This window comes from Alexandromys fortis, unplaced genomic scaffold (genome assembly GCF_014885135.2).
Source record: "Alexandromys fortis isolate MF-2015 unplaced genomic scaffold, M_Fortis_MF-2015_v1.1 scaffold_89, whole genome shotgun sequence".
Taxonomy (NCBI): Eukaryota; Metazoa; Chordata; class Mammalia; order Rodentia; family Cricetidae; genus Alexandromys; species Alexandromys fortis.
Window position 1 is genome coordinate 6555267 of NW_026067973.1, and position 27188 is coordinate 6582454.

The window sequence follows — 27188 nt, forward strand, 5'->3', positions numbered from 1 at the left end:
GGTGCGCTGCTACCGCGCGTGCGCACACCAGCGGAGTAACTCATGCTGACAATGGCCGAGCTAGGAGAAGCAGACGAAGCGGAGTTACAGCGCTTGGTGGCAGCGGAGCAGCAGAAGGCGCAGTTCACTGCACAGGTACGAGAATGAGGAACAAGGAAAGGAGGGTGAGGCTCAGGCCCCGGGCACCCGCGGTGCTCTGGGCCCTGCGGCACTGCGGGCCCACTGGATGCTGGATCCCGGCTGCTTCTCCCGCCCTGGTGACCTACGGTGCTCGGTGTCCTCGAGGCTAGCGCTGCGTGGGCGGAAAGAAGTGTAAAGCACGGGGAAGGTTTGGGTGACAGAGGAGGTCAGATTACCCGGCCACTGGTCCGGAATGACGTTCGGAATCTCTTTTCTGACCCTGGGGTTCAAGGGTCGGTTTGGAAGACACCCCTCCCCACCCTGAGTTCTGGGTTCGTTGTTGCCCGCTGCCTCTCAACATTGGATCTTGTGATGTATTTGGAAGGGGTGACCATTATTAGATAAAGGTGAGCGCTGCAACAGTCAGTGTAGACTTGGTTGGGACAGAGTTTGGAGTTTTAAGGCGTTTTTCAAGCCAGGGTGTTAACCGTTGCTGACCTTGGAAATACTGATAGCTATCCTTTCAAGAACTAACTGCTTACTTAGTACTTAGCTTCCCAAGTAATATCACCACGTGTCCATAGATCCCAAACTATCCTCGGTTTGGAGAAATTAGTATCCTGACTTCTTCCCATTAATAATGCTAGTTGCTTTGAGAACTGTGGGCAGGAGGTGGTGGCATACGCCTTTAATACCAGCACTCGGAAAGCTGAGTTCCAGGACAGCCAGGGCTACAGAGAGAAACCCTGGCTTGAAAAAAAAATTGTGAAAGTATGCGTTCTAATGAGAATTCACTGTGTATACAGAGAGGAATTACTAGTGACAAGATGGACCCGGAAGTGATCCTGTGATATGCTATTAAAAGTGGTTTTTATCAAGTCACAGAGTAAGAAGAAATAAGGTATCTGCAGACCCCAAAGATTAAGGTTTTTTTCTCTCCTCTTAGGTGCATCACTTCATGGAACTATGTTGGGATAAGTGTGTTGAGAAGCCAGGAAATCGGCTAGACTCCCGCACTGAAAACTGACTCTCTAGCTGCGTGGACCGCTTCATTGACACTACTCTTGCTATCACCGGTCGGTTTGCCCAGATTGTACAGAAAGGAGGACAGTAGGCCATACCTCAGAACGGTGGAAGACCCAAAAGACTTGTTACTGAGCAGATTGAATGGCCAGTGGAGAAAAAGTGGTCAATGTATCAGGTTAGCATCAGGCAGTTACTAAGTCTGTTGGTGCTAAAAAGTAACAGATCAAATGTCCAAAAGTGAAATTTTATTTATTGGAATTCAGTAATTCCAGGTTTTATAACACCAGTTAATAAATGTTACGTCTCCAATTCTTTTTCTTCTAAGTCCCAGTTTAGGACTCAGCAAGCATAGAGATCTGATTGACAGAACACTAAAAAGTGTTCGTGGCTGGTAGTGCAAATGGGAGATCATGGGTTTTGAAAAGCCACCCTAAGCCATCGTAAGGGGATTAGAGAAACCATCAAAGCCTAAGGCATGGAAGGGAATTTAGGGGTAAGAAAGGTTTAGAACAGAAAACAATTTTATTGCTTATGTGACCGAGAAAAGATGAACATGGTTGGGGGAGGTGTAAAAAAATCATCTCATCAGGCAAAATGTGCATTCCTTGGGGAAGAGAAAAGCCTGTTAGTATGGGAGGACGGTAAAGGTCAAGACCCAAACAAAACCAGCTTCCTTTAAGTGCCTTATTCTGCAGGACCATCTTCCTGAGACCGTGCTTAGAATCAGTACTCTTATCACACAAAACTACTTCCAACAAAGATTTCACTTGCTTCAAGAAGGTTATGAGGTAGTAACTAGACTCTCTTCCCATTAACCTCCATTAAACCCAAGGAAAAAAAGCGTCTCATGGAACATAAACATTTGAGTACCAAAGTCTCAATATCCCAAAAGGTAGCACCTGCTCTCAATCAAGGGCTAGGGCACATCTGGCCAACTGTGTATTTTAAAAACAAGCAGTTTATTAGAAGTATGTTTCATAAAGAGCACAAATTTAGTTAAACTATAAAATGCTACTTCATGGGATGTCAGCAAAGTAGTGTTCTATTGCTGGTGTCTCATGCTAACCATGAAGTATTTCTGTATTACACATGCAAAAGTAAGGCCTGGAGGTTAACTTAACCTGCTCTAGAACTCATCAATCAGTGGCAGAACCATGACCCAGTCTTAGGTCTGAGCTTTTGTGCTTTCTACTCAGTACCAAAAGTGACAACCTCAAAAACAAAAACCCTGACAATGTCACTTATCTTTCCTCTTAATGAAAAGTCAACTACCAGCCACTTTTCAGTGGTATTTTGGTTTCTTTTACTATCAGGATCACAGTATAGCAGGGGGAAATAGTATGTTCTTGATAATCATAACACAAAGTCAGACTGGGAAGAACTGGGTCTGTCCCTGAGAGTGTGTTTCATTTTGGAATTGATTCATCTGGTTTCAGGGAAACTAAAATTCATTAATAGAATTAGAAATGAACAAGGAAGCTGGGCAGTGGTGGCACACACCTCTAATCCCAGCACTTGGGAGGCAGAGATAGGCTAATCTCTGAGTTGGAGGCCAGCCTGGTCTATAAGAGCTAGTTCCAGGACAGGCTCCAAAGCTAGAGAAACCCTGTCTCGAAAAACAAGAAAACAATAGGGCTGGGGGTATGGCTCAGTGGTAGAGCACTTGCCTAGTATATGCAAGGCCTTCAGTTCAATCCCCAACTTGGCAAAAAGAAAAAAAAAAACATTTAGATGGCTGTTGCCCTGAATCTCTTTGAAAGCATCACTGGCAATGTGACTACTTCCTAATTCTTACCATTTGATAGACAGGACAGCTGAACAAATAATTTCAAACGCAAGCCCATTTCAGGCAATATAAAGCAATGGAACTAGAAAACCAATTACTATCCAGTTACTGTTATGTTTGGGTTATACTCAATGTCGCTGTAGACCCTGACCAGCAGGGCAATTAGGCAGAAAACCCTACATTACTTAGCCATCATCTGTGGATCCTACCATGAAGGGAAAAGGTTTGTTCTTATACCCATTTCCTCGCTAAGTAAATTAGATACCTGTAGGGCCCAACTATAGAAGAATCAAAGCACCAAAGCTGAAGTCAGGGTACCTCCTGTATAAATACAAGTTTTCCTTGTCAAACTATTCTATCTAGCACCACTTCAGTCCTTTCTTCACCCAGACCCTGATTCCCCCCAAATTTAACATTCCAAATGGTGTACCCAGATCATTACTGATATCAGCTTTCTGGGTTCTTTAATTTGCTGTATAGATATTCTACCCTAAGTGATTAATTGCAAAAAATAATCTCTTCAAGAAACCTTAACAAAATACCAGATTTCCTATTAACAACAAAAGGGGATGGAGTTTAACAATCTGAAATAGGAAAAAAGGTATCTGTGGTAGGACAACTCTGACCTCTGACTCCTGTGCTGAAAGAGTCACTAGCAAACCCTACTGTTAAGAGTTGCAGACAACCAGAGTCCGTGGGAGCAGGATGGCTGCTTTCCCACTTAGTCATCTTCTGAGCTTTCAGCAGACCTTGCATCTGTAGCCACTTTCCAATTCCTGCGCTTGCTCGTCCTCTCCTGTACTTCAGGGCTAACCACAGGAACATGAACACTTTTCTCTTTCTTTTTCCTTTTGGTTTTCTTAGTGTCTCTTTCCTCGATTTCCTCAGAACTGCTAGCTGCTGAATCATCTGACTGGGAAGTAGCCCTTTCTCCCCCTAAAGGTAAAGATTTTTTAGGAGACTTTTTCCTGGATTTTTTCTTGCTCTTGTGTGGTTGCTTCCTTTTCCTGGTACTAGAAGCTCCAGTTTCTTCTGAGAATTCACTTGAGGAATCTGCTGCTGTGTCCATAGCTTCCTTTTTGTTTTTCTTCTGTTTTTTGTGGGACCGTTTTTTCTGCTTCTTTTTATGGGATTTCTTTGACTTCTTATGTTTGTGGGATTCGTGGGCAGATGCTTTTACCTGGGGAGATGTTTTTTTCCCATTGGTAATGTCCTGCTGGTCACTACTAAAGAAAAGTAAAGATAAAACTTTTATGAGAGGAAGAAAATATACATATTTAATATTCTGCACTAAAGTAACATCTAAACTTTAAATCAGACCTTTGAGCTGGGTATGGGGGGGTGGTACACAGCTATAATCACAGCATTCAAAAGCAGAAGCAAGAACATCTCCCCAGTTTGTAAGTATGAGAACTCTTGAGAGTGTTACTGTGAGATTTCTATTTTATTTTATTCTCACAAATGCTTTATTTCCACATCTTTAAAATCCTAATTTAAGCTAACCATACTTGTATATACCTCTAATTCTAATATTTAGAAAGTAGGGGCAGGAGGGCCAGTTCAAGGTTATTCTTGGCTACCCGTAAAGTTCAAGGCCATCTTGAGCTATAGAAAATCCTGTCTGGGGCAGGGCGGTGGTGGCACACGCCTTTAATCCCAGCACTCGGGAGGCAGAGACAGGCTGATCTCTGTGAGTTCGAGACCAGCCTGGTCTACAGAGCTAGTTCCAGGACAGGCTCCAAAGCCACAGAGAAACCCTGTCTCGAAAAAACAAAAAAAAAAAAAAAGAAAATCCTGTCAACAAACCAAACTCCTGATCTGCCATACTGAGTAACATATGAAATACTAAACACCAGTGTTCCCTTATCCATAGTTTCATTTTCTCTGATTCCTGTCACCTATGGTCAATTCCAGAAACAGTGTGTAAGTTTTTAATTGCATCTCATTCTGAATGAAATGAAAAATGAAATTCCTCACTATTCCGCTGCCCCACTTAGGACCTGAATCACCCCTGGTCTAGTTACCAGCACTGTGGTCATTTACTAGCCACCTGGGCTATCAGAGCCACTGTGACCCCAAAACACAAGCATGATCCTGACAATTAGGATACATCCTTAAAGTGAAAAGATTTTAATAGGTATTGGGTACATAAGAAAAAATAGAATATGGAAGACAGGTAGGTAGACAGACAATAAAAACTAAGTAGTTTCTAAAGCCCTTATACTTACAGAATATCAAACTTCAATCAGGAAAGGTACATAAGGATTGCCTCCCAACTAAACTCCGCTTGTTTTCTTTGTTTTGGGGACAAGATTTCACTATGTCCCAGGCTGGCCTCAAACTCCTGGATTCAAGCAGCTCTCCTGCCCTCAGGCTCCTAAGCCGCTGGGCCTACAGCCATATACTCCAGGTTCTAGTTATATTTTCAAGGGCAAATAAATCTTTTGTTAGGAACTCTTATTTATGGCACAATTTTGCATTCATCTTAGGTGTTTGGTTTTGTTTTTCTAGAAAGCGTATTTACCAACCTGTCTGTTTCAAACTCTTCAGGATACAGCTCTTTATAACCACTGTGACCCCATCTGTAAAGTGACACAATACATACATTTTTATGAGGCAATGCATATTAGTTTTGGAAATTAAAATTAGATTTTGGACTGCATGAATACACATACACACAGAGAATAAAGGAAAAGGGGGCAAAGCAAAACCACACAATACCTTGGAAACAGCTCTATCTTTCTATATTTTTATACTATCAACTCAGACACAGGATGTACTGTTCACTTAAAAAGTTACATTTGTTCTTTAGGAGACACTAAGAACTCTTTAGAATGAATCCTTTTCCAAAACTACTTTGTAACATGTTATCTACACTAGGACATTTTAAAGATACTTACTGAAATGTGATTCACATGCCAAGAAAGTTGCTCTTTTAAAGTGCAGAGCCTGTAGCCCAAGGCAAGCATTAATCTGTCTCTATGGATTATCCATTCTGGACACACCACAGAACAGAATCATAGAGCATGTGACCATTGTATCTGACTTCTTTTACCATTTGTAAAGTTTTCAAGGTTATGCATATGTAATTAGTTCTTATTCCCTTTTACCACCAAGAACTATTCCACCATATGGAAAACCTATATTCTGTTTATGTATTCATCAGAAACAGCCATCTGGATTTCACTTCTTAGCCACTGTAATACTGCTGCTATACTCACCTACAAGCTTTCATGGGGACAATGTGTTGAAGAACTATTTATATTTATGTGTATGACTGTCTTGCCTGCCTGTATATGTGTATTGCATGCATGCCTGCATTCACATTGCTCAGAAGAGGGTGTCAGATCCCCTGAAACTGGAGTTATGGACAGTTATAAGTTGTCTTGTAAGTGTTGGGAACCAAACATGGGTCCCCTGCAAGAGCGTAAGTGCTTTAACCAATGAGCCATCTCTCAAACCCTAGGACAATTTTCAGACAGACATATTCGGGCCAAATGTCATTAGGGGTCATAAGAATGTAGTCACAAACCTGTCTGGCATGTTGGATTCATACTCATATAACTTCTTGTTCCAGGATTTAGCCTTAAGAAAATCATCTTCCAGGGCCCCAGAAATTTCATTTTTTGGCCTCCAGTAGTCTCTCTGACTTTCTTCATCAAAACCATCACTTCTCATCCGACTGTAAATGAAAAAACATAAACATTTATATTTAAAAGTAATCTGTGATGCCACTTCATATTATAAACAAAATTTATGGAACATACTTTGCACCACCTAACAGATACCATTCATACTCAGCCTCTAATCACCAAAGCCCACATACTCCACAAACACACTGACTGGGAATTCCTTTTCTTCTAGTGATTTCTCAAGGTAGCTTTAGAAATCAGGATTATGACCTATCTCACATACCTACTTCCTATACTTAAGGGCATATGAAGCCCTAAAGATATTCCCAATTCATACATCCCTACACCTCCCATAGACACAGTCAAGCCTACATAATCCTTTATACTCACACTCAATTATTTTTTCCAAGACAGAGTTTCTCTATGTAACAGCCTGGAACTCGCTTTGTAGACTAGACTGGCCTCAAACCCAGAGATCCACCTGCCTCTGCCTCTCTAGTGCTGGGATTAAAGGTGTGCCACCACACCCGGCCAAACTCAAACAAAAACAGTGAGTAAATGTGGCCTTTAAAAAGAAGTCTAGGGCTGAAGAGCTGGCTCAGTGGTTAGGGGTACTTTTGCTCTTATAGAGGATGCTAGTTCAAACCCCAGCACCCATGCCAGGAGCTCACAGCTGCCCATAACTTCAGGAGATCTAATGTTCTCTTCTGGCCCCTGCAGTCACCAACAGAACCATAATGAATAAAAGACTTTTTACAAAGGTCTGATAGAAAGACTAAAGGAGGGACAGTATGAATGACTGAATTGAGTGTGAAAGACTCCAGAGATAGAGGGCTAAGCAGCTAAGTGTTTGCCTGATGACCTGAGTTCTTAGAACCCACAGTAGTAAAAACAGATTCCTGAAAGTTGTGCTCTGACTTCCATGTGTGCACTCTGGCACACCCATATACACTCACACATACGCAAAGTTGTCAACACGATAAATAAAACAAATTGGTTTTGTTTTTGTTTCTTGAGACAAGGTCTCTCTTTGTAGTCTTGGATGGCCTGGATGTAGGCCAGGCTGCCCTCACTCACAGAGATCTGCCTCTACCTCCTGAGTGCTAAAATTAAAGGCATGAGGTACCATTCCCAACAAATAATACAATTTTTATAAGATAAAAGAAGAAAGAAAAAAAGACACTCCAGTAGAAAATCTTAAAAGCCATTAGACAAGGTTGGAATCCATAAAACCTAAACATTTACAGTAGTCCAAGGAGAATTTTTTAATTCACCATTGAAAATTAGTGTAGAAGGTGAGGTGGTGGTGGTGGCATATACCTTCAATTCTAGCACTAGGGAAGCAGATCTGAGTTTGAGGACAGCCTGGTCTATGACAGCTGGGGCTATACAGAGAAACCCTGTATTGAAAAGTCAAAAGAGAATTGGTCAGTGGTGCTCATGCCTTTAATCCTAGCACCTGAAAGGCAGAGACAGACGGATCTCTGAGTTCAAGGCTAGACTGGTCTACAGAGAGAGTTCCAGGACAGCCAGGGCTATACACAGAGAAACCCTGTCTTAGGGAAAAAGAAAAAGAAAAATCACAGAAAAAAATAGTACAATATATGCATGTTATCACAGCCATTATTATGCTTGGACCTAAACTTAAGAAATAAGGAAGGTTTGATTTGCTGAACTGAATTCATCTATCCTTATCATACTAGAATGTTTTAAAGCTAAAATTAGTAATTCTGGAAAAAATGAGTTATTTTTGGTTATCAGAGGCACACTTTACCTTGAGCTGCTGGGTACCATGTTCCTTCTGGTCCCCTGGTAAGCATCCTCCATTTGCTTCTCTAGTTCTCTGATTTTCCACATGTCAGATTCCTCCTGAATCTAGACATTTTCAAAAAGGAAACAAAAATAAGTCACTAAAAATAGCACTTTGCATTACAGAAAAAGAACTGGCTGAAGGTACAATCTGCCCTAACTATGGGGTATAGACTGGGCTATGATCTAAAAACTAAATTCTGGTTTCTCTTAGGAGTTTTAAAAGTGACTAAACAGTCCAATGCAGTAAATCTAAAATTACGCAGCAACAGGTTTTGACCGCCCCCCTCAAGACAGGGTTTCTTTGTGGCTGTCCTAGAACTCACTCTATAGACCAGGTTGGCCTTGAGCTCATAAATCCCCCTGCCTCTGCAGTGCTGAGATTAAAGGTGTGTGTCCCTACTGCCTAGCTAAAGACAGGGTTTCTTAATTTTGTTCTTTCTCAATGCAGAACACACTCTACCACTGGCCTGGTACCCCTTCCCAACCCCTGCCTCTTTGTTTTTGTTTTTTTATTGTTCTTAATGGTGAATTATTTTGTGTTATTGTTTTGAGACAAAATCTTAGGCAGTCCTTCAACTTGTGGTTCTGTCCTCCCTCAATGGCTGAGATTATAGGCCTGTGTGCAAGGCCCAGCAGGGACAGGTCTGTAAATTCCCTAGGCAAGGTCTCTTTTTACATTTAAAAAAAAAAAAAAAAAACAGGATGGATGGATGAATACATATACTAATTTTGTGTGTATATGAGAGTTGGAGAGCAAGAGAGAAAGGGCACACATACAGGAGTCACAGATAACTTTCTGAAGTCGGTTCCTGACTTCCATTTATTGAGTCAGGGGCTCTCTTGTTTTCTGCTGCTACACTATTTACTCCAGACTAGCTGGCCCTAAGCTTCTGGCCCATTCCTCCATCCCCACCCCCATCCTGCTGTAGGAGCACTAGAATTACATACTTTCATTACTGCATCTGGCTTTCCACATAGGTTCCAGAGGTCAGATGTGGGTGATCAGGCTTACATAGCAAATGCTTTAACCTGTGCCATCTTCCCACCCCATCTTGTTTTGCTTTTTAACATCTGTATTATTTAACTTTATGTAAATGAATGTTTTGTCTGTGTAGTATATGGATGCAATGCCCACAGAGGCCAGAAGAGGGTGTCAGGTTCTCTGGAACTAGGTTACAGATAGTTGTGAGCTGCCATGTAGGACCTGAGAATCAAACCCCAGATCCTCTGCAAAAACAGTCCCTTTATGTTTGTTTGTTTTCTTCTTTTCACCATATAGAACAGGCAAGCCATGTACTTAAGCAAATTTCCTGTCTCTGTCTCCTAAATGCTGGGATTACAGGCCTGTACCATCATACCTGGGTCACATTAAAATTCTTGTCAGACCAGGCAGAGGTGGCACATGCCTTTAATACCAGCACTCGGAAAGCAGAGGCAGGCAGATCTCTGTGAATTCAAACCCAGCATAGTCTACAGAGCCAATTCTAGGGTGGCCAGGGCTATTACACAGAGAACCCCTGTTTGAAAAAAAAAAGAAAAAAATTTTTCTTGTCAGAAACAAAATAACATAATTACCAGAAAACTGACTGGAAAAAACACAAGTGATTTTAAGATTTATTTATAACCATGAGGTGGTGGCTCACGCCTTTAATCCCAGCACTTACAAAGCAGAGACAGGTGGTGGATCTCAGGGAGTTGGAGGCCAGCCTGGTCTACAAAGCAAGTTCCAGGACAGCCAGGACTGTTACCCAAAGAAATCCTGTCTCAAAAAACAAAACAAAATTATTTATTATGTATACAGTGTTCTGCCTGCATGTATGCCTGCGGGCCAGAAGAGGGCGCCAGATCTCATTACAGATGGTTATGAGCACCATGTGGTTGCTGGGAACTGGAAGGACAGACAGTGCTCTTAAAGACTAAGCCATCTTTCCAGCCTGCAAATTTTATTTCTAAGTTCTCCTGTATAAATGGGTTAAACCTATGCAAGAATTATCTTGTTTTTAGCTGTCACTCTTAAATATAAGGTTCCAATACAACTAGAAGTAGAATTAACACAACTATACAGGTAACATAGGTACTATTATATCTGCATCCACAGTGGAAAAACTCAGGTAACAACTAGGCACAGGTCTGTAATCTGGGTTAGTGACAAGTTCAAGGCCTGCCTGGACTATGGAGTGAGACCAAGATCAGCTAGAAACAAACTTGGTGATCCTGTCTCCTAGGTTCAATCCCCAGTACCCAGCACCTTAAGTAATATGACAGTGACCATGTTAGTAATGACCAAGCCAGGAGTGCAATTTGCTGAAGAAAACTGAACAAGGGTCTGTCCTTTTCATTTAAGGTGCACTCTTAGGTGACTGTCTAAATTCCCAAACTTTTAATCCAGCTCCAATCTTTCTTCTTGCTTCCAAGACTTAAGTTTTCAACTTCAAGTTCTTTATCATAAATATATTCAAAACCAAACTAATTGCATTTCCCATGTTTGTCCTTTTCTTCTTTTTGTCCCTTAGTTACTACCTACCCAGCCACAGAAGGTGGCACCCTGGATTCCACTCTTGCCACTACCGTCCTATCTGCCTGCTATGCCCCCATCCAGACCTCAGCACCACTCGCCTAGGACGTCAGCCACCCAATCATCGTCCCCAGTTCTTCTCTCCATCCTCCATTTCCTACCACACTGACAAAATCATCTGTCTAGATGCACATATTTGGCTTTGAACATATGGCAGTCATACCATTTCATCCCCTCAAGATGTAAAACAACACTTTCAAGTATGAAACACGTACCACTCCGCGCTGATGGCTTCCTTATTGCCCCAAAGAGAAAGTTTATCTCTTAAGTTTTATAAAAACAACTCTAATTTGCCACTTGGGCCTTATCTTCTGTCAGTAACCCTGTATCTTATATTTCTAGATGCATATAATTTCTTGCCCCAAATGATTAATGCTTAAGGGGTGGGGATAGAATGAAGGACTTTGCATATATGAGAGGTATTACAACTATGATGCATCACCAGGCCAATATTTTGCTCTGCATTAGTGCATAGTCTCTCAATCAAAAACGATGCATCCAGGAAACTTTATTCATCAAGAACCAGTTCAAATATCAGCAACTCAAATACCACTCATTCTGTGAAATCCTTCTCATTTCCCAAGGCAGATTTCTTTATTCTTTCCTTGGTGCGCTAAAGCATTTTGTAACTATCTTCATGATACAGTACTTTTCAAACTATGATTGTTTCTTATATATCTTTGCTATCTCCCAACGTAATCCATAGTTTACAGTAGGCCTTCAAGAAATGTTGACAAGTAACTCGACTGTATTGCTTACCTTATTGTGAGCATCTGTATGCCGGATGACATTCCTCAGGAGGACTTTCCCCAGTGGAACCCGTGACATTCTTTAATCTGAAATGAATCAATAATATGCAATAAATTTGTTTTTATTAAATTATAAAGAGACAAAAGGAAAAAAATCACTGAACTTAGAAGACACAGAAGCTAAGGGAGGATTTTCCTTTCCCCGTTAAGATGCACGATACAGTGATTCTAGTAAGGATGACAGAGGATAACGTAAAGTCTTTAAAACTGCAGAAGACTGCTCAAAACGGCTTCTATGAGCACCATCTTATTTAGTCCTCACAATTCTCTGTTTTCAGAGTCACGGAGTCTCCTAAGATCCACGGGGGATTGGGTCCAGGGTCCCTGAAGGTAACAAACTCCAAGTGTGGGCTGGGGATATAGTTCAATGGTAGAGCATTTACCTAGCACAAGAGGCACCCTGGATGCAGTCCCCCAGTGACATATACATGCACACATACAAAATATCCCTAGGGTGCTTGGCTCTCATTTAGAATAGTATAGTGTTTGCATATAAACTACACTCCCCTATGTTTTAACTTGTGACTTTGTAACTAGCCTCAGCTAGCCTTGATCCTCCTGATCCTCCACCTCCCAACAGAGACAACAGGCACTTCCACACTTAGGGTGGGTGGGGTATCCAAATTCCTTATAACACCTAAAACTGTGCAAATCTTCTGTGAATGTTACTATGCACAGTAGAAACAATGGCAAAGGGGACAAAGGTCTGTACATGATAAGTACAGATGCAGTCCGAGTCCCCATTTTCAGTTGGCTCTTATTTGAATCTGTGGGGAACCCCGAGTTTGAACTATATTCCCACTCCTATTTTGAAAGTCAAGATTCTTAAAGCCGTAACTCGCCCGCAGACCGAACAGACCCAGACAAAGGAGGTATGTCAGTGTCCAGGCTAGAAATAATCAAATCTCAAACTCCCCAAAATTAGCTTGCAGCTATGTAAACATCTTGATTTGTGGGTCACCACATTTGTCAACAGTAATAAAAACTGCGTTCAAAAAAAAATTAATGACCTAAATATCTCTATTTAGGAAATTTTGTTTCCTACATCGTTTGGAACTTTCCAAAACCCAGAAGACAACGATATTCACATGTGTAGTTAAGAGGGGCTTGGTGCCACCGTCCCGATGCTCACTCACCCCTCGATCCTGAGGAAATCAGGCATCTTGCTAGTGTGAGACGAAGAACCACTCCATTACAAGATCTCCTCCGACCCAGGAAGCCAAGGAGTCAGGGCTGAAAGGCAGCTCTGCAGCTTCACCCGAGTCCTTCGTGAAAACGCAGCCTTCCCACTGGTTACAGTGCCCTCACCCGAGGCCCAGGCTACGGCTGCCTTCCCCCAGCCGAGCCCGCCAGGCGGCTCTCTCTGCGGGACCCAGGCCAGAGCGGGCGCGGGCGCAGGCGCGGAACGCGGCCTGCCGGCGGAGCCGGGCATTCCCCGCTCTCGCTGGGCTGGGACAGCGCCCGGCGGCTCGGTTTCACTCCCGGGACAGAACGGGGACACGGGGCATGGACGTGGCCTTCCGTTGGGACCCGGGAACTGTCTAGGGTGCCTGAAGGGGAGCTTGAGGTTTCCAAGGGGAGATTGGAAAAAACACCCCCATGTCTGTCAGCGGGCTCCCTGCCCCGCCGCGGCCTCGGCGCTCCCGGCAGCCTTCCCTCGAAACGCCCTCCCCACACAAACACACACAAACACACCCATACCGTGCGCCGCAGCCTCGCGTGGCGGGGTGGGAGAAAAGGCGGCGGCTTCCTTCCGGGCCGGAAGTCGTGCTCCCGAGAAACGCTTCCTTCCCACGGGCGACTCCCACTGAGCGGGCTCGCGGGCCGCCGGGGAGGCTGACAGGTGCAGGAAGGAAGCCGGCTCTCTTCTGAGAGGGAAGCGGGACGGCCCGGCCGAGGAGCCTGTCCGGCACAGGAGGAAAGGTCCCGGAACTGGATATAGAGACACAGCTCTACTTTGCATTCCCCGGACGCAGTTAGATGTTGTACCGGACCTGGTTACCATGGTAACGGGAGTCGCGGTTTGTCTCCAAACGGAGTGAAGAGGTGGGTTCCCCCACTTTTAGATTAACTGTGTATTCGTTGTTTATTAAATCTAACCTTAATACATGATTTGAAGATTCTAAACCTCTTTTTAAATTTTTTCTGGACCGTCTGGGACACTTCTCCGTTGCGGGAGGAAGAAGATGATGCGATCTTAGAATACTACTCTCACATAGTATTTATCGAGTGTTCCAGCTTTAGGATTAGCGTTCCTAATCCTCATCTTCATTTTGAGAAGAATAGGTGTGTGTGTGTGTGTGTGTGTGTGTGTGTGTGTGCGCGCGCGCGCGCGCGCGCGCGAATATTATTTGCTCAAGGCAGCATAGCTGCCTGGAGTTAGGAAGAACGTAAGCATACTGGCTCCAGTGTCCCTACCTCCTCCACCCCCAACCCCCGGTTTTTTGAGGTAGGATCTCAATATGTAACCCTGCCTGTCCTGGAACTCGCTCTGTAGACCAGGTTGGCCTCGAGCTCACAGAGATACACCTGCCACTTCCTAAGTGCTGACGTTAAAGGTACACATCACCAATGCCCTGCTCAGTGTTCTAGTTTTAATTACTGTATTAAGGATTAGTGTGACTTTACGTGTTTCTTTCTTTCTCTTCCAACTCCCCTGTCTCTCTCTGTGTCCCTCTGTCTCTCTCTCTCTCTCTCTCTCTCTCTCTCTCTCTCTCTCTCTCTCTCTCTCTCTCTCTCTCTCTCTCTCTCTCTCTCTCTCTCTCTCTCNTCTCTCTCTCTCTCTCTCTCTCTCTCTCTCTCTCTCTCTCTCTCTCTCTCTCTCTCTCTCTCTCTCTCTCTCACACACACACACACACACAGAGACACACACAATATCTGGACTGGGAGGCACCAAGTAAGCTAATATCCACTTGGAACAAGATCACCAGGAAAAACAAGACTTCAAAAGACCTCTCTGCTCCCGCTGTTTGTGTTGACCAGAGAGAGGCACAGGTACAATGTGAGAATCTAGGAAGTGGTTAGACTTACAGACTGTAGAAGAACCACAACCGAAGGAAAGCAGAGTGGGTGGGTGTGCAATCTTTTACACACAGGAAGTAAGAACAGTTGAGAACATCCCCCAAAACAATTCCAAAAGCCTTCCTCCTTCCCTGAAAGAGGAAGTAAGGCCATAGCCACAGTCATGTCTCTTCCCAAGTCGTGTCTTTCTACAGGTTCTAGAGCCTATCTCATCTCCAGTCATGAGGGCATCCTCAAAGGGACTTCTCACCCAGATTTCTCAGTTCTGGAATATGCTGGATGATTTGGCTGAAAATGATCCTGAGCGCTACAGGAACTTCATCGAGCAGGAACTGAAGGACGGAAAACAGCTGTGTGTCGACCCAGAACCACAGCTCTGCCTACAAACCAAGATCCTAGTATGTACGGCTGGTGTGACAAGTGATGGGTGTCCAATGAAACCACTCCAGGATAACCAGACGATACCTCTGCCTTCTCTAGTGCTACTTTAACACAAGAGAAGTTTGGGAAAATCGCCTCTCTAAGCAGAAAATGAAACAGTGTGGAAGATTTCACTGAAGGAGTAAAAATGAGAAATTCACACTAGGTATTTCAGAAATAGCCAAATGAGACCTTATTGCCCTGTTAGGCAGAAAATGGTGATATAATGAATTAATTTTTAAAAATATTTTATTACATTTTATATGTGTATAGATTCAAAATAGTGCATGTGCAAGGACCATTGCCTAGCAATGGGAAGGCCTGGGAAAATGTGGTGACTTGCACTCAGGATGTTATCTATTTCATTTTTTTCTTTTTTTTTTTTCCTTGGTTTTTCAAGGCAGGGTTTCTCTGTATCTTTGGAGCCTGTCCTGGAACTAGCTCTTGTAGACCAGGCTGGCCTCGAACTCATAGAGATTGTCTGCCTCTGCCTCCTGAGTGCTGGGATTAAAGGTGTGCGCCACTACCGCCAGGCCAAATTTCGTTTTTAAAAAACTGACAATATCAAAATTATTCACTTTCTAGAAACCAAAAGAAAAAGTACTCTTTATCAACCTGTGTCAATGGAAAAGGATCCCAGCTCCCCAGTCAGCCAATCATCCTGTGCCTATAAGTGTTGGCAGACCAGAGGATTTCTCTGAGGCATCAGGTATACAGAATTAGAGAAAGCATATGTGGAATTTTTATTGAACATATTCATAGACCACCTTCTACTTGGCAAAAACATTTTAAGTAAAACATTTCATTTGGTGTTAATATAATTAATGACAAATTAGTGTGATAATGTACATTTAATATAATGTCTGATAATATGATGTTGTCAACCCACATAGAAATGCCAACATAGAATAGGGACTTAGGGTATATTATGTGTTAGAACAGGGGCTGGCATTTATAGGGCAGATCCTACAGTCTGAATCTGAACATGCCTCCCTGCATCTTTCTCTGAGACAGAGTTAAGAATCAGTCTGTGGGGGCTGGAGAGACGGCTCAGTGGTTAAGGGCACTGGCTGCACTTCCAGAGATCGTCATTTCAATTCCCAGCACCTACATGGAAGCTCACAACTGTTTGTAACTCCAGGGGATCTGACGTGCTCACACAGACATATATGCAGGCAAAACACCAATGCACATAAAATAAAGAGAATCAGTCTGTGCTGTAACTTGACAACTTTCAATTCATGATCACCTGGCTGTTCCATGATGTCATGTACACTATGCTGAAGCAAATTATTTTTTTAAAGATTTTATTTATTATGTATACTGTATTCTGCCTGCATGTATGCCTGCAGGCCAGAAGAGGGCACTAGATCTCATTATAGATGGTTGTGAGCCACCATGTTGTTGCTGGGAATTGAAATGACATCTCTGGAAAAGCAGTCAGTGCTTTTTGAGCCACCTCTCCAACCCTGAAGTAATTATGTGATGTAAAACTTACTTAATAGATTTTCTGCTCCCACCCCATAATAGGTTTCTCCACCAACACAGTAAGCCAAATCAAGCTGAATTGAAAAAGTATAACAAGTTTATTTGAGCAAAGCAACTCCCAAGCAGATTCTCCCGTCTCAGAGATCAAGGCCAGAGAAGCCATACCCACAAACAAAAGCAGGGAGACTTTATAGATTGTAGGCATGGGGTGATAAGGTGTCTGCCACAAGCTGAATTTGTGCCCAAGTATAGTTAAAAGCTGAGTGTTTGGGCTGGGACGTGGGTACTGCCAGCTTCAGGGAAGGAAGCTGTAGTACCCATCAAGAATGCCAAACCGGGCTTTTTGGCACTTTTCCTTTGTTCAGAAACTGTCTGAGTGGGTGGGGATTAGAGAGAAAAAGAGACAAGAATGGGGCTTCCAGGATCAAGCAAGGGTGAGCTGGAGCTTCCAAGTGAACATTACTGTCATTCCTAAAATGTTTTTTCTTTTGTTCTTTGGATTGGTCCTCAAGGGGATTTGCTCATGGAAGTGCCTAGCAGCTACTCTTTGAAGACCCCTTATCCTGTCCCCATCTCTCTGATGGTTGCTAGTCTTCTCTCCCACACTACTTCTCATTCTTATTCTAAGACGCTCCTCTCTAAGCCTTAAGGGAAGCCAGTAGTTCCGTAAGGCCCCATGTGCTTAGATCTCCATCTACGCACTATTCTTGTCTGAGGCTTCTCCTCTCCTCTCACTTCAAAGCCCTGTCTCCTAATAAACTGTCTCTTCTGCAGGTACTTTTGTGTCAGCTTCCTTTCTGGAGCAGCCACTGCTGGCTTAACACAATGCTGCTGTGATTGCTCTAAAAATCCCTAGGGATTTGTAGTTTCTAACGTTACTAATATGGGTAGTACACTGCCTGACAAAAACTCTTACAGAAACAAGCTCTCTTCTGAACGACACACAGGTTCATATACAGTCATTGATGTTGCCTACAATCCTGACGTTCTGCAAGCAGCAGAAAAAGACCAAGGGATCAAAGATCAGTTAATAAAAATGGCCATGCATTGCATTGAGGAGCGACTGCAGTTCACACTCGCATGTTCATACCGTGTCACTAGTTTTAGCATAAAAGGAAACATTCAGAGAACCAAGGAAAATCTGACGGGCATTAAAACTAACTTCACAGGCTTCAAAGAGATAATGAGAACAGGTAAGTGGACAAAAATAAACTGATGTCTGCTGTGGAATAATTCTCTTGTATCCTGTAAAGATTTGTCACCCAAGTTAGTTTAATAAAATGCTAATTAGCCAGTAGCCAGGCAGGAAGTATAGGCTGGATGACCAAACTAAGGATGATGGGAAAGAGAAGGGGGAGTGAGGAGTCGCCAGCCAAATGCAGAGGGAGCAGGAGATGAATGTGCCATGCTAATAAAGTTACCACCACATGGCAGAGCATATAAGGAATGTGGGTTAATTTAAGTGTAAGAGTTAGCTAGTAATAAGCCTGAGCTATCGGCTGCCAATTTTATAATTCATGTAAGCCTCTGTGTTTATTTGGAAACAGGCAGTTGGGACAGATGTCAGATTTTGTTTTTGTAACCCATGTATATTTTTCAAAACAGAAGTCTCTATCTTAAAAGAATAAGAAAGTTAAAGAGAGAAAAATACATTATTAGAAACATCAGAGTATCCAGAATGATGTAAAAAATCTTGTAGAATTCCCAAGCAAATTATTTGGCTTGACGTTCTGGGTATTTTGGGTCTGTTTAGCTGTGCCAGAACCTAATCCAGGTGAGTCTCACATGCTAGGCAACTTCCACTGAGCTGCATGCCCAGCTCTGCTTCAGGTATGTTAGAACTAAATCCAAACAAATTTAATTGAAGCTTTATTAACCATCTCTGTAAACACCACCTATGCTAACGCTCACAACCTGATGGTATTTTGTATCTCCCCTCCCTTTTTTTCCATAAAGAAAATACTCTTGAAATGATGAGAGGCAGTACTGAGAGTGAACCAAATCACCTTCCTCAGGTGCTACTGAACAAAAAACAAGCGTCAGGCAAAGGACGGTGTCTCATAGAGGAGATTTCTAGTTCAGAAATCCAGGTGGAGGTTAAGAAACCAGCCTATGAATTAAAGATTGTGAAGGACCAGAATGAGAAACCTCTGAAAATTGAACTAAAAATCAAGTTACCTGGGATTAACTCAGTCTCCCTCTGTGAGCTTAGTGTTTCTGAGGTAAGTTAAACCGACACTGTGGTGGTCCTGTGCCATCTCTAGGGGATTGCCAACAGGAACTCGTGCAGATAAGATCCACTGGCGACCAGTTGTTTATTGTTTACAAGTAAGATTTGCACCTCCTCCATGTACTTGAGGTTACTTCTACTATTGAATGCTAGTGCCATGGAAGTTTCACTGTGCATCAACTTTGTATAACTATAACAAACACATAGATAACTTTAAGGGGAAAAGATTTGTTAGGGTCGTGATCTCAGAGCTTCCATTCTTGTTTAGATAACTGTTTCAGACACACTGATATTTGTGTCCGAAATATCAAGCCCATTGTGACAGGAATATATGACAAAGCAAAATCACGCTTCACTCAAGGCCAGGGAAAGAAAGGTCCAGGGTCCCACAATCCAGTACCCTGAATGACTCAAAGACTTCACTGTAGCACAATTAATAAAAACCCAGAGATAGAAATTGGGGTTCAACCTGAAAGTCAGAAAAGCAAAACAGCTAGCCACTGGCTTTTACCTCAACCTCAGTCCGAAATGGCAATCCTGCCTCCAGGAATCTCAGAGTGAGACTGTGTGTGAGAACTATCTCCTCCCATCTTATATTCCTCTCTAGTGCTGGGATTAAAAGTGTTCACCACTAATGCCTGGTTTCTATGGCAAACTAGTGTGGCTACTGGGATTAAAGGTGTGTGCCACCACTGCCTTGTAAGGCTGACCAGTGGGGCTGTCTTACTTTCTGATCTTCAGGCAAGCTTTATTTAGTAGACTACAAATGATATATCGCTACATTTCACACTAAGTGCCACCTTCTAATGGCTCCGGTACCTCCCAATAGCACTTCTATGCACTCAGATCCAACTATAGTCAGTCATGATGGTGCACACCTTTAAACCCAGCATTTAGGAGGCAGAGGTAGGCCGATCACTGTGATTTTGAGGCCAGCCTGGTCTACATAGTATCCAGGACAGCCAGGGCTGTGTAGAGAGGCCGTATGCCAAAGAGATCCACACTATGCCAAGTTGTCTGACTCTTATCAGTTAGAGAATAATGAGAAGAGAAACAGTGACATATGTTCAATGTAGATGCAGTGCTCACTGTAGCCTAACTACTTTTCCAATACAAGGTAGGCTGCATTCACAGATGTAGACGCTTCAGATGGAGGGTCAACTGTACAGTACATTTGTATCTGTGTTATGCTACACTAGGAACAAACTCCTAAGTTTCAGAGCATTACAGTAATTTCCTCAGGCTGCATGTTAGCTAGGCCTGCTCTGCCCAATTAACTGTACATTCTGAGACAATGCCTTTCTCCTGGTGGGGGAGAAACAGAAACAGTTGTTCAAAGTCATGACCTAAAACTTCCATGTTTATATAGAACTTCTACTTGCACCCCATTGGTCCAAGAACATCATAAAGCAAAGACAGCAGTAGGTCTGGGAATCACGCAAAGTGATTGTATTTATTGCAGGGATGGATGGGCTTCTCTTACCTTACAGAAGAGAAGCAAACAATTGGGATGTCCTAAAGTCTTGGCAGATCGAGGAAAACAACCCTAATCACAACACAATCTCCCTCCCTCCCTCCCTCCCTCCCTCCCTCCCCCCAGTTTTTCAAGACAGGGTTTCTTTGTGTAGTCCTGACTGTTCTGGAACTCACTCTGTAGACCAAGCTGGCCTCGAACTCAGAGATCCACCTGCCTCTGCCTCCCAAATGCTGGGATTAAAGGTGTGTAGTATCACTGCCCTGGCCTGTGTTCCCCTTTTAAATCAGACCAACAACATGTCAAGACAACTAATCTACTGTGAATCCCATCCACCCTCTGGTGAGAGAACAACTACAGCAAAGTCTCACCTCAGGAGTTACCCCCACAGTCTAGTTATGGGAGCAGCAATCCTGAAGTCCTAGCAGGCAAATCCTGTGAAAGGCCCTGCAAGGAGGAGGAGGATGTTCTTTAGATCCCTTGAGACAGCCCCTTGACGACCTACCTTCCTACACCATGGCTGGCTAGTATTCAGCTCTATTCGGGGCAAGTTTTTCCAGTTTCAGCATCCACACTGGGCATATGTATAAAAAGAATATCACAGAATATGTCATTCTTGGGTGCTCAGCATCTTTCTGTGGCTTACCTGCTTATGGAATGCTGGGGGCCAGAACAATGCTTTAGACTTTGAAGGCAGTTCCTTTTAGCCCATTGTAACTGTTTCTTTGATGGCAGTCATTGCTTTGTCCACAATTCTTTCTCAAGACTAGATTCTCTAAACTTTATTTTTTATTTTTAAATTAAGTTTTAGGCTAATACATAAAATAACATGTTCCATCATGGCACCGTCATGTCTTTAAGCTGAACTGCTGCCATCTTAGCCAAATGTAAGGATTGACTGACATCTGCCCTAGCCCACTCAGAGGCTTTTTAACAAATGCCACTTGTCCTTTGTCTCAATCAGCCACTGTAGCTAATGGCAATTTTTTCTGAATTCCATTTATTTTTCAGGATTCAAGTCTCAGAATCTGGAGGGTGCATATAAACTAGCTATTGTCTGTGCTGACTTCCTCTTTGCAATGCCTTATGAAATGTACCCAGTAAGAATCACATGTTAGTGGCTGGAGAGGTGGCTCGGAGGTTAAGAGTACTGACTGTTCTTCCAGAGGCCCTGAGTTCAATTCTCAGCAACCACATGGTGGCTCACAACCACCTGTAATGAGATCTGGTGCCTGCAGGTAGGCCTGCTGGCCAAACAAAGTATACATAATAAATAATTTTTTTTAAAAAAAAGCACATGTTAATAATATTCTATTTCTCACTACTAAAGGCACAAATTAGCAGGATACTTTATTTGCCTTCAAAATTACCAGGCTAGGTTCACTAAGGGCATTATCACTACGAAACATGGATCACTACCCTTCAGATACATTTCCTTGCCATCTGACAGTAAACCCTAAAGACAGCAACACAATGTTCAGACAGCAACCCTCTATTTCCCGTGCTGTTACCAGTTAACATTTGATGTGTCCTGTTAGTAACCAAAGCCTCAAGAATCCGGGCAGCAACTGTTGCAAGTCCTATGGCAGCGTGAGGTCTGGACATGAGTGGACGTGGTGGTCCCCGGGCATAACTCTCAGGGTGCAATTGTCTAGTGTCATGATTTTAAAATCTGTTTTTTTAATTTTTAGGTTGATTTATTGATTGAGGTCTCTGAGAAGTACCGATTATACCTGAGTCTTCCAGAATCGATTAATACAGAAATGATGACAGCAAAATTTGTCAAAAATAAGTCTGTATTATTCATTACAATGCCACTGGCCTAAAAGCAGTGTATTTGGTGTTTTCATTGCTACAGCTCATGTCAGTTATAGGACCTACACTGTGGACAAGGGGAGTGAATATTTGTTTTTGTTTGTTGTTGTTCGAGACAGGGTCTCACCGTGTAGCCCTAGCTAGTCTCAAACTCGGAGATCTGCCTGCCTCTGCTTCCTGGTTTTATAGCATGTGCCACGACACACAGCAATATACAGGGCCAAATACAGTAATATCCATGTCTACCAGCTGACTTCTGTCTGACCTGGGCTTGTCTGGGCTAGACAGAATATTTGGAGGACAACTGCACACAGGAAAAACATATGCATCTCTAATTGAGAAAAAATTAACTGACTCAGGCCAAGTACATCCTTCTATAGAAATAAAGCAACATTCTCTCTCCTCCTCCTCCTCCTCTTTTGTTTTTCAGAACAGGTCTCTGTGTAACCTTGGCTGTCCTGGGACGCTATCTGTAGACCAGGCTGGCCTCAAACTCACCTAGATCCACCTGCCTCTGCCTCCCCAGTGCTGGGACTAGCCACCACCAGCCAAGAGGCATTTTTCATCTTTATTTCTAAGCTGTCAATAAAGTACCAACTACCCAATTTATATGCAAGGACAGCAATAGGCAGGTCAAACTTTATTTATGTCCATGAGTGCTCTATCGACTTTATGCCAGAAGAGGGCGTCAGATCCCACTATTGATGGTTGTGAGCCATCAATTGCTGACAACTGAACTCAGGACCACTGGAAGAGCAATTGGTGCTCTTAACCACTAGGCCATGTCTTCAGCTCTGGCAGAGCAAACTTTAAACACCCCTTTGCCCTTTCAAGGTTGAACTCAGGTCTCACAAATGGTGGTCAAGACTCCCCTAACTGAGCCATCTCATAACCCTGTTATGTGACCTTAAGAAAACACATATAAGCTGGATATGCACACCTCTAAACCTAGCACTGGGGAGGCAGAGGCAAGCAGATCTCTGTAAGTTTGAGGCCAGCTTGGTCTTCAGAGAGTTACAGATCAGCGAGAGCGGCTGTTACAAAGAGAAACCCGCATGTATGTATGTGTGTGTATGTATGTATATATATATATATATGTATATATATAATTTTCTGGAATATGACTTTCACTAGAACTGTATTAGTAAAAGGCTAATATATATTCAGAAATTCTGATATCCTAAAATCAATAGTTAATGAATTAATATCTTCATCATCCAATACACTTGAAAAGCCTTCATTAACATAGTCATATTTCCTAGAAAATGTCCTTACCTAGGACTGGAGAGATAGCTTGGGGGTTAAGAGCACTGGCTGCTCTTCCAGAGGACCTGGGTTCAATTTCCTGCACCCTATAACTGCTGATAGCTAGCTGTCTGTAACTTGTCACAGAGGACCCATCACCCTCTTCTGGTCTCCAGGGGCACTCACTGTAAGCATGTACTAAACAAAGAATGCAGGCAAAACTTATCAGATAAATAATTCCTAAAAGAATATAGTATCACTCAACTGTTTAGAAAAGAAAAAAATGCCCTCACCCAATCACATGACTAATTGACTCTTTACCTTCTTAAAAACATTTCTACATTTATTATTGTGTGTACATGCATGCACATGCTAAGGCATACATAGGGAGATGAGAGAACTTGCAGTTTGATTTCTCCTATAATGTGGGTCCCAAGGATCAGGTCCCCAGGTTTGGCCACAAACACCTTATTCACTGAGCCATCTCGCCAGCCCTGAATCTCTACTTTTGCCCCCAGCACATAGGTGCTACTTGCTACTATGTGTTTGTACTTGCCCTGTGCAAGCTCGACAACCTACGTTCAACCCCTGTAACTCATGGAAGGAAACGTTCCCTAAACTGTCCTTTGACCTCCTCATGAACATGCACACTAAAAAGCCCAGGATATTAAATTGCTATGCAAACTAATTTCTAAAATATTCTACTTGTGTATTTCAATGAATTTTATGTTGACAAAACCATTCTCCCCCTCCTTTTAGAAATACTGTTCAGGAATGGTATTAATACTGAAATGTAGAACAGTTTAAATATGAAGGTTTCTCACGTGCATCCCTGTATTCCCCATATGTATATATGATACCATGTGCATGTCTGTGCCAGAAGGGGGTTTCAGATTCCTTGGAACTGGAGTTAGAGAAGGTTGTGAGCTGCCATGTGGGTGCTGGGAACTGAATCCAGGCCCTCTTAAAATACCAGCAAGAACTCTTAACCACTGAGCCATCTCTCCAGCTGCTTGCTGAGTCTTTTTCCTGAAAAATTCAGAGCAGGTTTCCTACAGACGTGGTTTCCTATCTTTTACCATCAGTGTTTATGATTTCAGTGCATCCTAGGGTTCATGTCCTGGCAAACCATAATTCCACACTCAGAAACCCCAGATCAGGAGTAAATTATCTAACAGAGCTAGGCCATGCTTCCCATCTCGGCAGTAAGTGGCATGCCTCATCATGGGGTTTTCAGTAACCCCGAGCTACGTGTTACGACTAAGCCTGATGAACCACTCATCCTGCCAGTGACACACCTGAATTCTCACCTGTATTAGGAGCTTTGAATTATGCAGCTGACACGGGACATTAATCATTTAATGTGATAGAAACTAGAAACAGATCAAAAATTAGTTCAGATACAACTGAAAACAGGTTTAAATTTTAAACAATCTTTCTTGATCCAAAACACTGTTTCTAACTTCTTTCAGTTACTATGCTGGCTGAGTCCAGATTTAGAGTAGTCTTAACTCAGAACATTTTTGTCAGATGACAAACTTTTATTTTTCTGTCAAGGGAACAAAAGAGCATTAGCAAAGAACGAGTCATTTTTCAAGTTCACATTTGACTAGATTTGGCTCATGCTAACAATGGACCCTTGTGATAAGCGTGTTCTTTCTGTACAGTCTTCAGTGCAACCTAGGATGGCTCGGTGCTAAAGAGGAGGTCGCAGCATGGAGCTGTGACAGTGGTACAGCAGCTGGACGCTGCTGGGCTATCTGGAGTGTCACTTGTGCACCAAGTGATAATGAACATTTAGAAACAGGTTCAACACTGATGAAACACTTCAAATTTCAGAGGATGGCCCCACATATTACATACAAGGATACTGGTCAGGGTTATTTTAAAGTCACAAATAATTCCAAACATTTATTAAAACACATCACTTTAACAGGAAGTCTGGAATTGTGATAACGTTCTTTTTACTATCCTGCATATCGTCTCCCTTCCCTCCAAAAGAAAAGTAAAACATAATAAAACGAAAGGAGCATTTAGGCTGGTAAGGGCAACACCTACTTAAGTTCTTCCCTCCATGAGCAAGGACTGGGCTGAAAAACCAAACTTTTGACTATATACTACTTTTTTAAAACTTTATCCAACCAAAAATTGTCATGTTGTTTTAGGCATAATTTTTGTTTGTTTTATTGAGATAGAGTCTTGCTATGTTATCCTACTTTCTTAGCGTTCTGAGTAGCCGAGGCTACCTAGCCAGATGCCCAGTTTGGACATCACAGTCGGCAGTGCAAACTGCCCACTCACATCCTCTCCCCCACTTCTTTTCAAGCAGGATATGGTGATAAATGGACATGGGCACATATACAACTCTAAAACCATATATTACATATGTACAACTTCTCCCATATACATTCCATACTCATTCCAGAGTTCTCCAGTTGAGCGAAAACATTTGATAATTGGGTTCGTTCATTTACAATTAACATCCAGTTCATCTTAGAAGGAAAATTCTACTTCTGCAACTTGTTCATTTCAATAAGTATGTTCTTTTATTTGGAGGAAACTGCAGATTTCTCAAATTATACATTGAAATTGCTTATAAATAAATACATAAATTCTCATTTATACCATGAAGTTGGCTTATATCTTTATCTTAAGGAGGGGAAAGCTATTTTATTTAGAGATTCATATAAAAATAACAGTTGGTTGAAAATGCTGACTCTTAAAGTTTCACTTATTTTCCTTGAAGTTCTCATGTGATAAACCAAAATTGTGAAACAGGAAACTCTACAGTTAGATTCCAAAGTAAAGCTTCAGTTCAAACTCTTCCTATGAGAAATACTTTTCATGACTCTGTTTCCTTCAGACTAAGTAAGTTGAATCAATTAAACTCTAAACTCATCCAAGTTACTTTTATGAGCCCGACTGCAGGGAGCCACAATCCTGCCCCTCCTGTTTCCCCAGGAAGGACTTCTCACTAAAGAGTTAGTGTCCCTTACATGTCCCTTCACTAGGCATACAGAGCTTTAAACTGATGTTTAATTTTAAAGGGGTACAATATTTGGATGTAATTGGCATTTAAAAAAGATTCATTAATGCCTATTACAAATAAATTATCTGGACAGATTCAATAATAAAATTAACTAGTGAAACTTTAAAATAACCACCTGTTTAATAACATATAAATATAATGTCAGCAGTGAGTGTAGAAGTTCTTGGGTAAATTATAGCAGCATAGTTATAGGCTTTTCAAGGTACTTCTTGAACTCAGCAAGCCACTGGGCTCCAACTGCTCCATCCACAACACGATGATCACAGCTGAGAGTGACAGACATCACGCTAGCCACGTCAAAGCTAGAAAGAAAGACCACCAGTGGGTACTCTGAAAGAAAACAATGAACCCGAGACAACAGCCGCCCACATGTTGATGTCTCCCTATAATCCTATAATCCTACCTAGGTAGATTAATTCCCATTCATTCATTCATTCTGAGGACTGAATTTAGGTCTCTTATGCTATGCAAGAGCTTTACTACTGAGCTACATTTCCAGGCATCTTAAACAAACAAATAAATAAACAACTTTTTTGTTTATTTGTTTTCTTTTTTTGTTTTTTTAAGATAGGGTTTCTCTGTGTAACAGAGCCCTGGCTTTTGCTCTGTAGACCAGGCCTGCCTCTGCCTCCCAAGTGCTGGTATTAAAGGCATGTACCACGTGCCCACCATCAAGTTCTGAGATA

General features: G+C 42.4%; 4 protein-coding genes across 6 annotated transcripts in view; 2 read left to right on the plus strand and 2 right to left on the minus strand.

Annotated features, from left to right (window-relative positions):
* Window positions 1–42: 42 nt before the first annotated feature.
* Window positions 43–1460, plus strand: Timm8b (translocase of inner mitochondrial membrane 8 homolog B). Its single transcript, XM_050156255.1, is given in 2 exon segments — window positions 43–135; window positions 1067–1460. Coding segments are annotated over 2 exon segments (261 nt in total). The 3' UTR covers window positions 1235–1460.
* Nkapd1 (NKAP domain containing 1) lies at window positions 1377–13601 on the minus strand. 2 transcript variants are annotated; one of them, XM_050156233.1, is made up of 6 exons: window positions 13462–13601; window positions 11711–11787; window positions 8339–8439; window positions 6465–6614; window positions 5461–5514; window positions 1377–4158 (listed from the first exon to the last, which is right to left on the minus strand). In XM_050156233.1, the coding sequence occupies exons 2-6, from the start codon at window positions 11777–11779 to the stop codon at window positions 3654–3656; spliced, it is 879 nt and encodes a 292-aa protein (XP_050012190.1). In that variant the 5' UTR covers window positions 11780–11787; window positions 13462–13601; the 3' UTR covers window positions 1377–3653. The 2 variants fall into 2 exon arrangements, with proteins under 2 accessions (XP_050012190.1, XP_050012189.1); XM_050156232.1 differs by lacking the exon at window positions 13462–13601 and adding an exon at window positions 12897–13040.
* Window positions 13602–13666: 65 nt separating this feature from the next.
* Pih1d2 (PIH1 domain containing 2) lies at window positions 13667–23032 on the plus strand. 2 transcript variants are annotated; one of them, XM_050156230.1, is made up of 6 exons: window positions 13667–13806; window positions 14976–15179; window positions 15787–15910; window positions 17637–17882; window positions 18646–18911; window positions 22085–23031. In XM_050156230.1, the coding sequence occupies exons 2-6, from the start codon at window positions 15003–15005 to the stop codon at window positions 22217–22219; spliced, it is 948 nt and encodes a 315-aa protein (XP_050012187.1). In that variant the 5' UTR covers window positions 13667–13806; window positions 14976–15002; the 3' UTR covers window positions 22220–23031. The 2 variants fall into 2 exon arrangements, with proteins under 2 accessions (XP_050012187.1, XP_050012188.1); XM_050156231.1 differs by lacking the exon at window positions 13667–13806 and having other exon boundaries at window positions 14614–15179; window positions 22085–23032.
* Window positions 23033–24930: 1898 nt separating this feature from the next.
* The window catches only part of Dlat (dihydrolipoamide S-acetyltransferase), a 31793-nt gene continuing 29535 nt past the window's right edge, over window positions 24931–27188 (minus strand). The window contains exon 14 of the mRNA XM_050156351.1: window positions 24931–26804. Coding sequence (XP_050012308.1) covers window positions 26675–26804 — 130 coding nt within the window. The 3' untranslated portion in view covers window positions 24931–26674. The remainder of the gene's footprint in view (window positions 26805–27188) is intronic.

Excerpts from the sequence above, each read along its gene's own strand:
- Nkapd1 (XM_050156233.1), bottom strand. The coding sequence starts at position 11,779 with ATGTCACGGGTTCCACTGGGGAAAGTCCTCCTGAGGAATGTCATCCGG. Across the intron at positions 8,440-11,710 it reads ATACAGATGCTCACAATAAG|ATTCAGGAGGAATCTGACAT; the intron begins GTAAGCAATACA and ends GAAAATGTCTAG. Across the intron at positions 4,159-5,460 it reads GAAGAGTTTGAAACAGACAG|TAGTGACCAGCAGGACATTA; the intron begins GTTGGTAAATAC and ends ACTTTTCTTTAG.
- Pih1d2 (XM_050156230.1), top strand. The coding sequence starts at position 15,003 with ATGAGGGCATCCTCAAAGGGACTTCTCACCCAGATTTCTCAGTTCTGG. Across the intron at positions 15,180-15,786 it reads GCCTACAAACCAAGATCCTA|AAACCAAAAGAAAAAGTACT; the intron begins GTATGTACGGCT and ends TTCACTTTCTAG. Across the intron at positions 15,911-17,636 it reads GGATTTCTCTGAGGCATCAG|GTTCATATACAGTCATTGAT; the intron begins GTATACAGAATT and ends AACGACACACAG.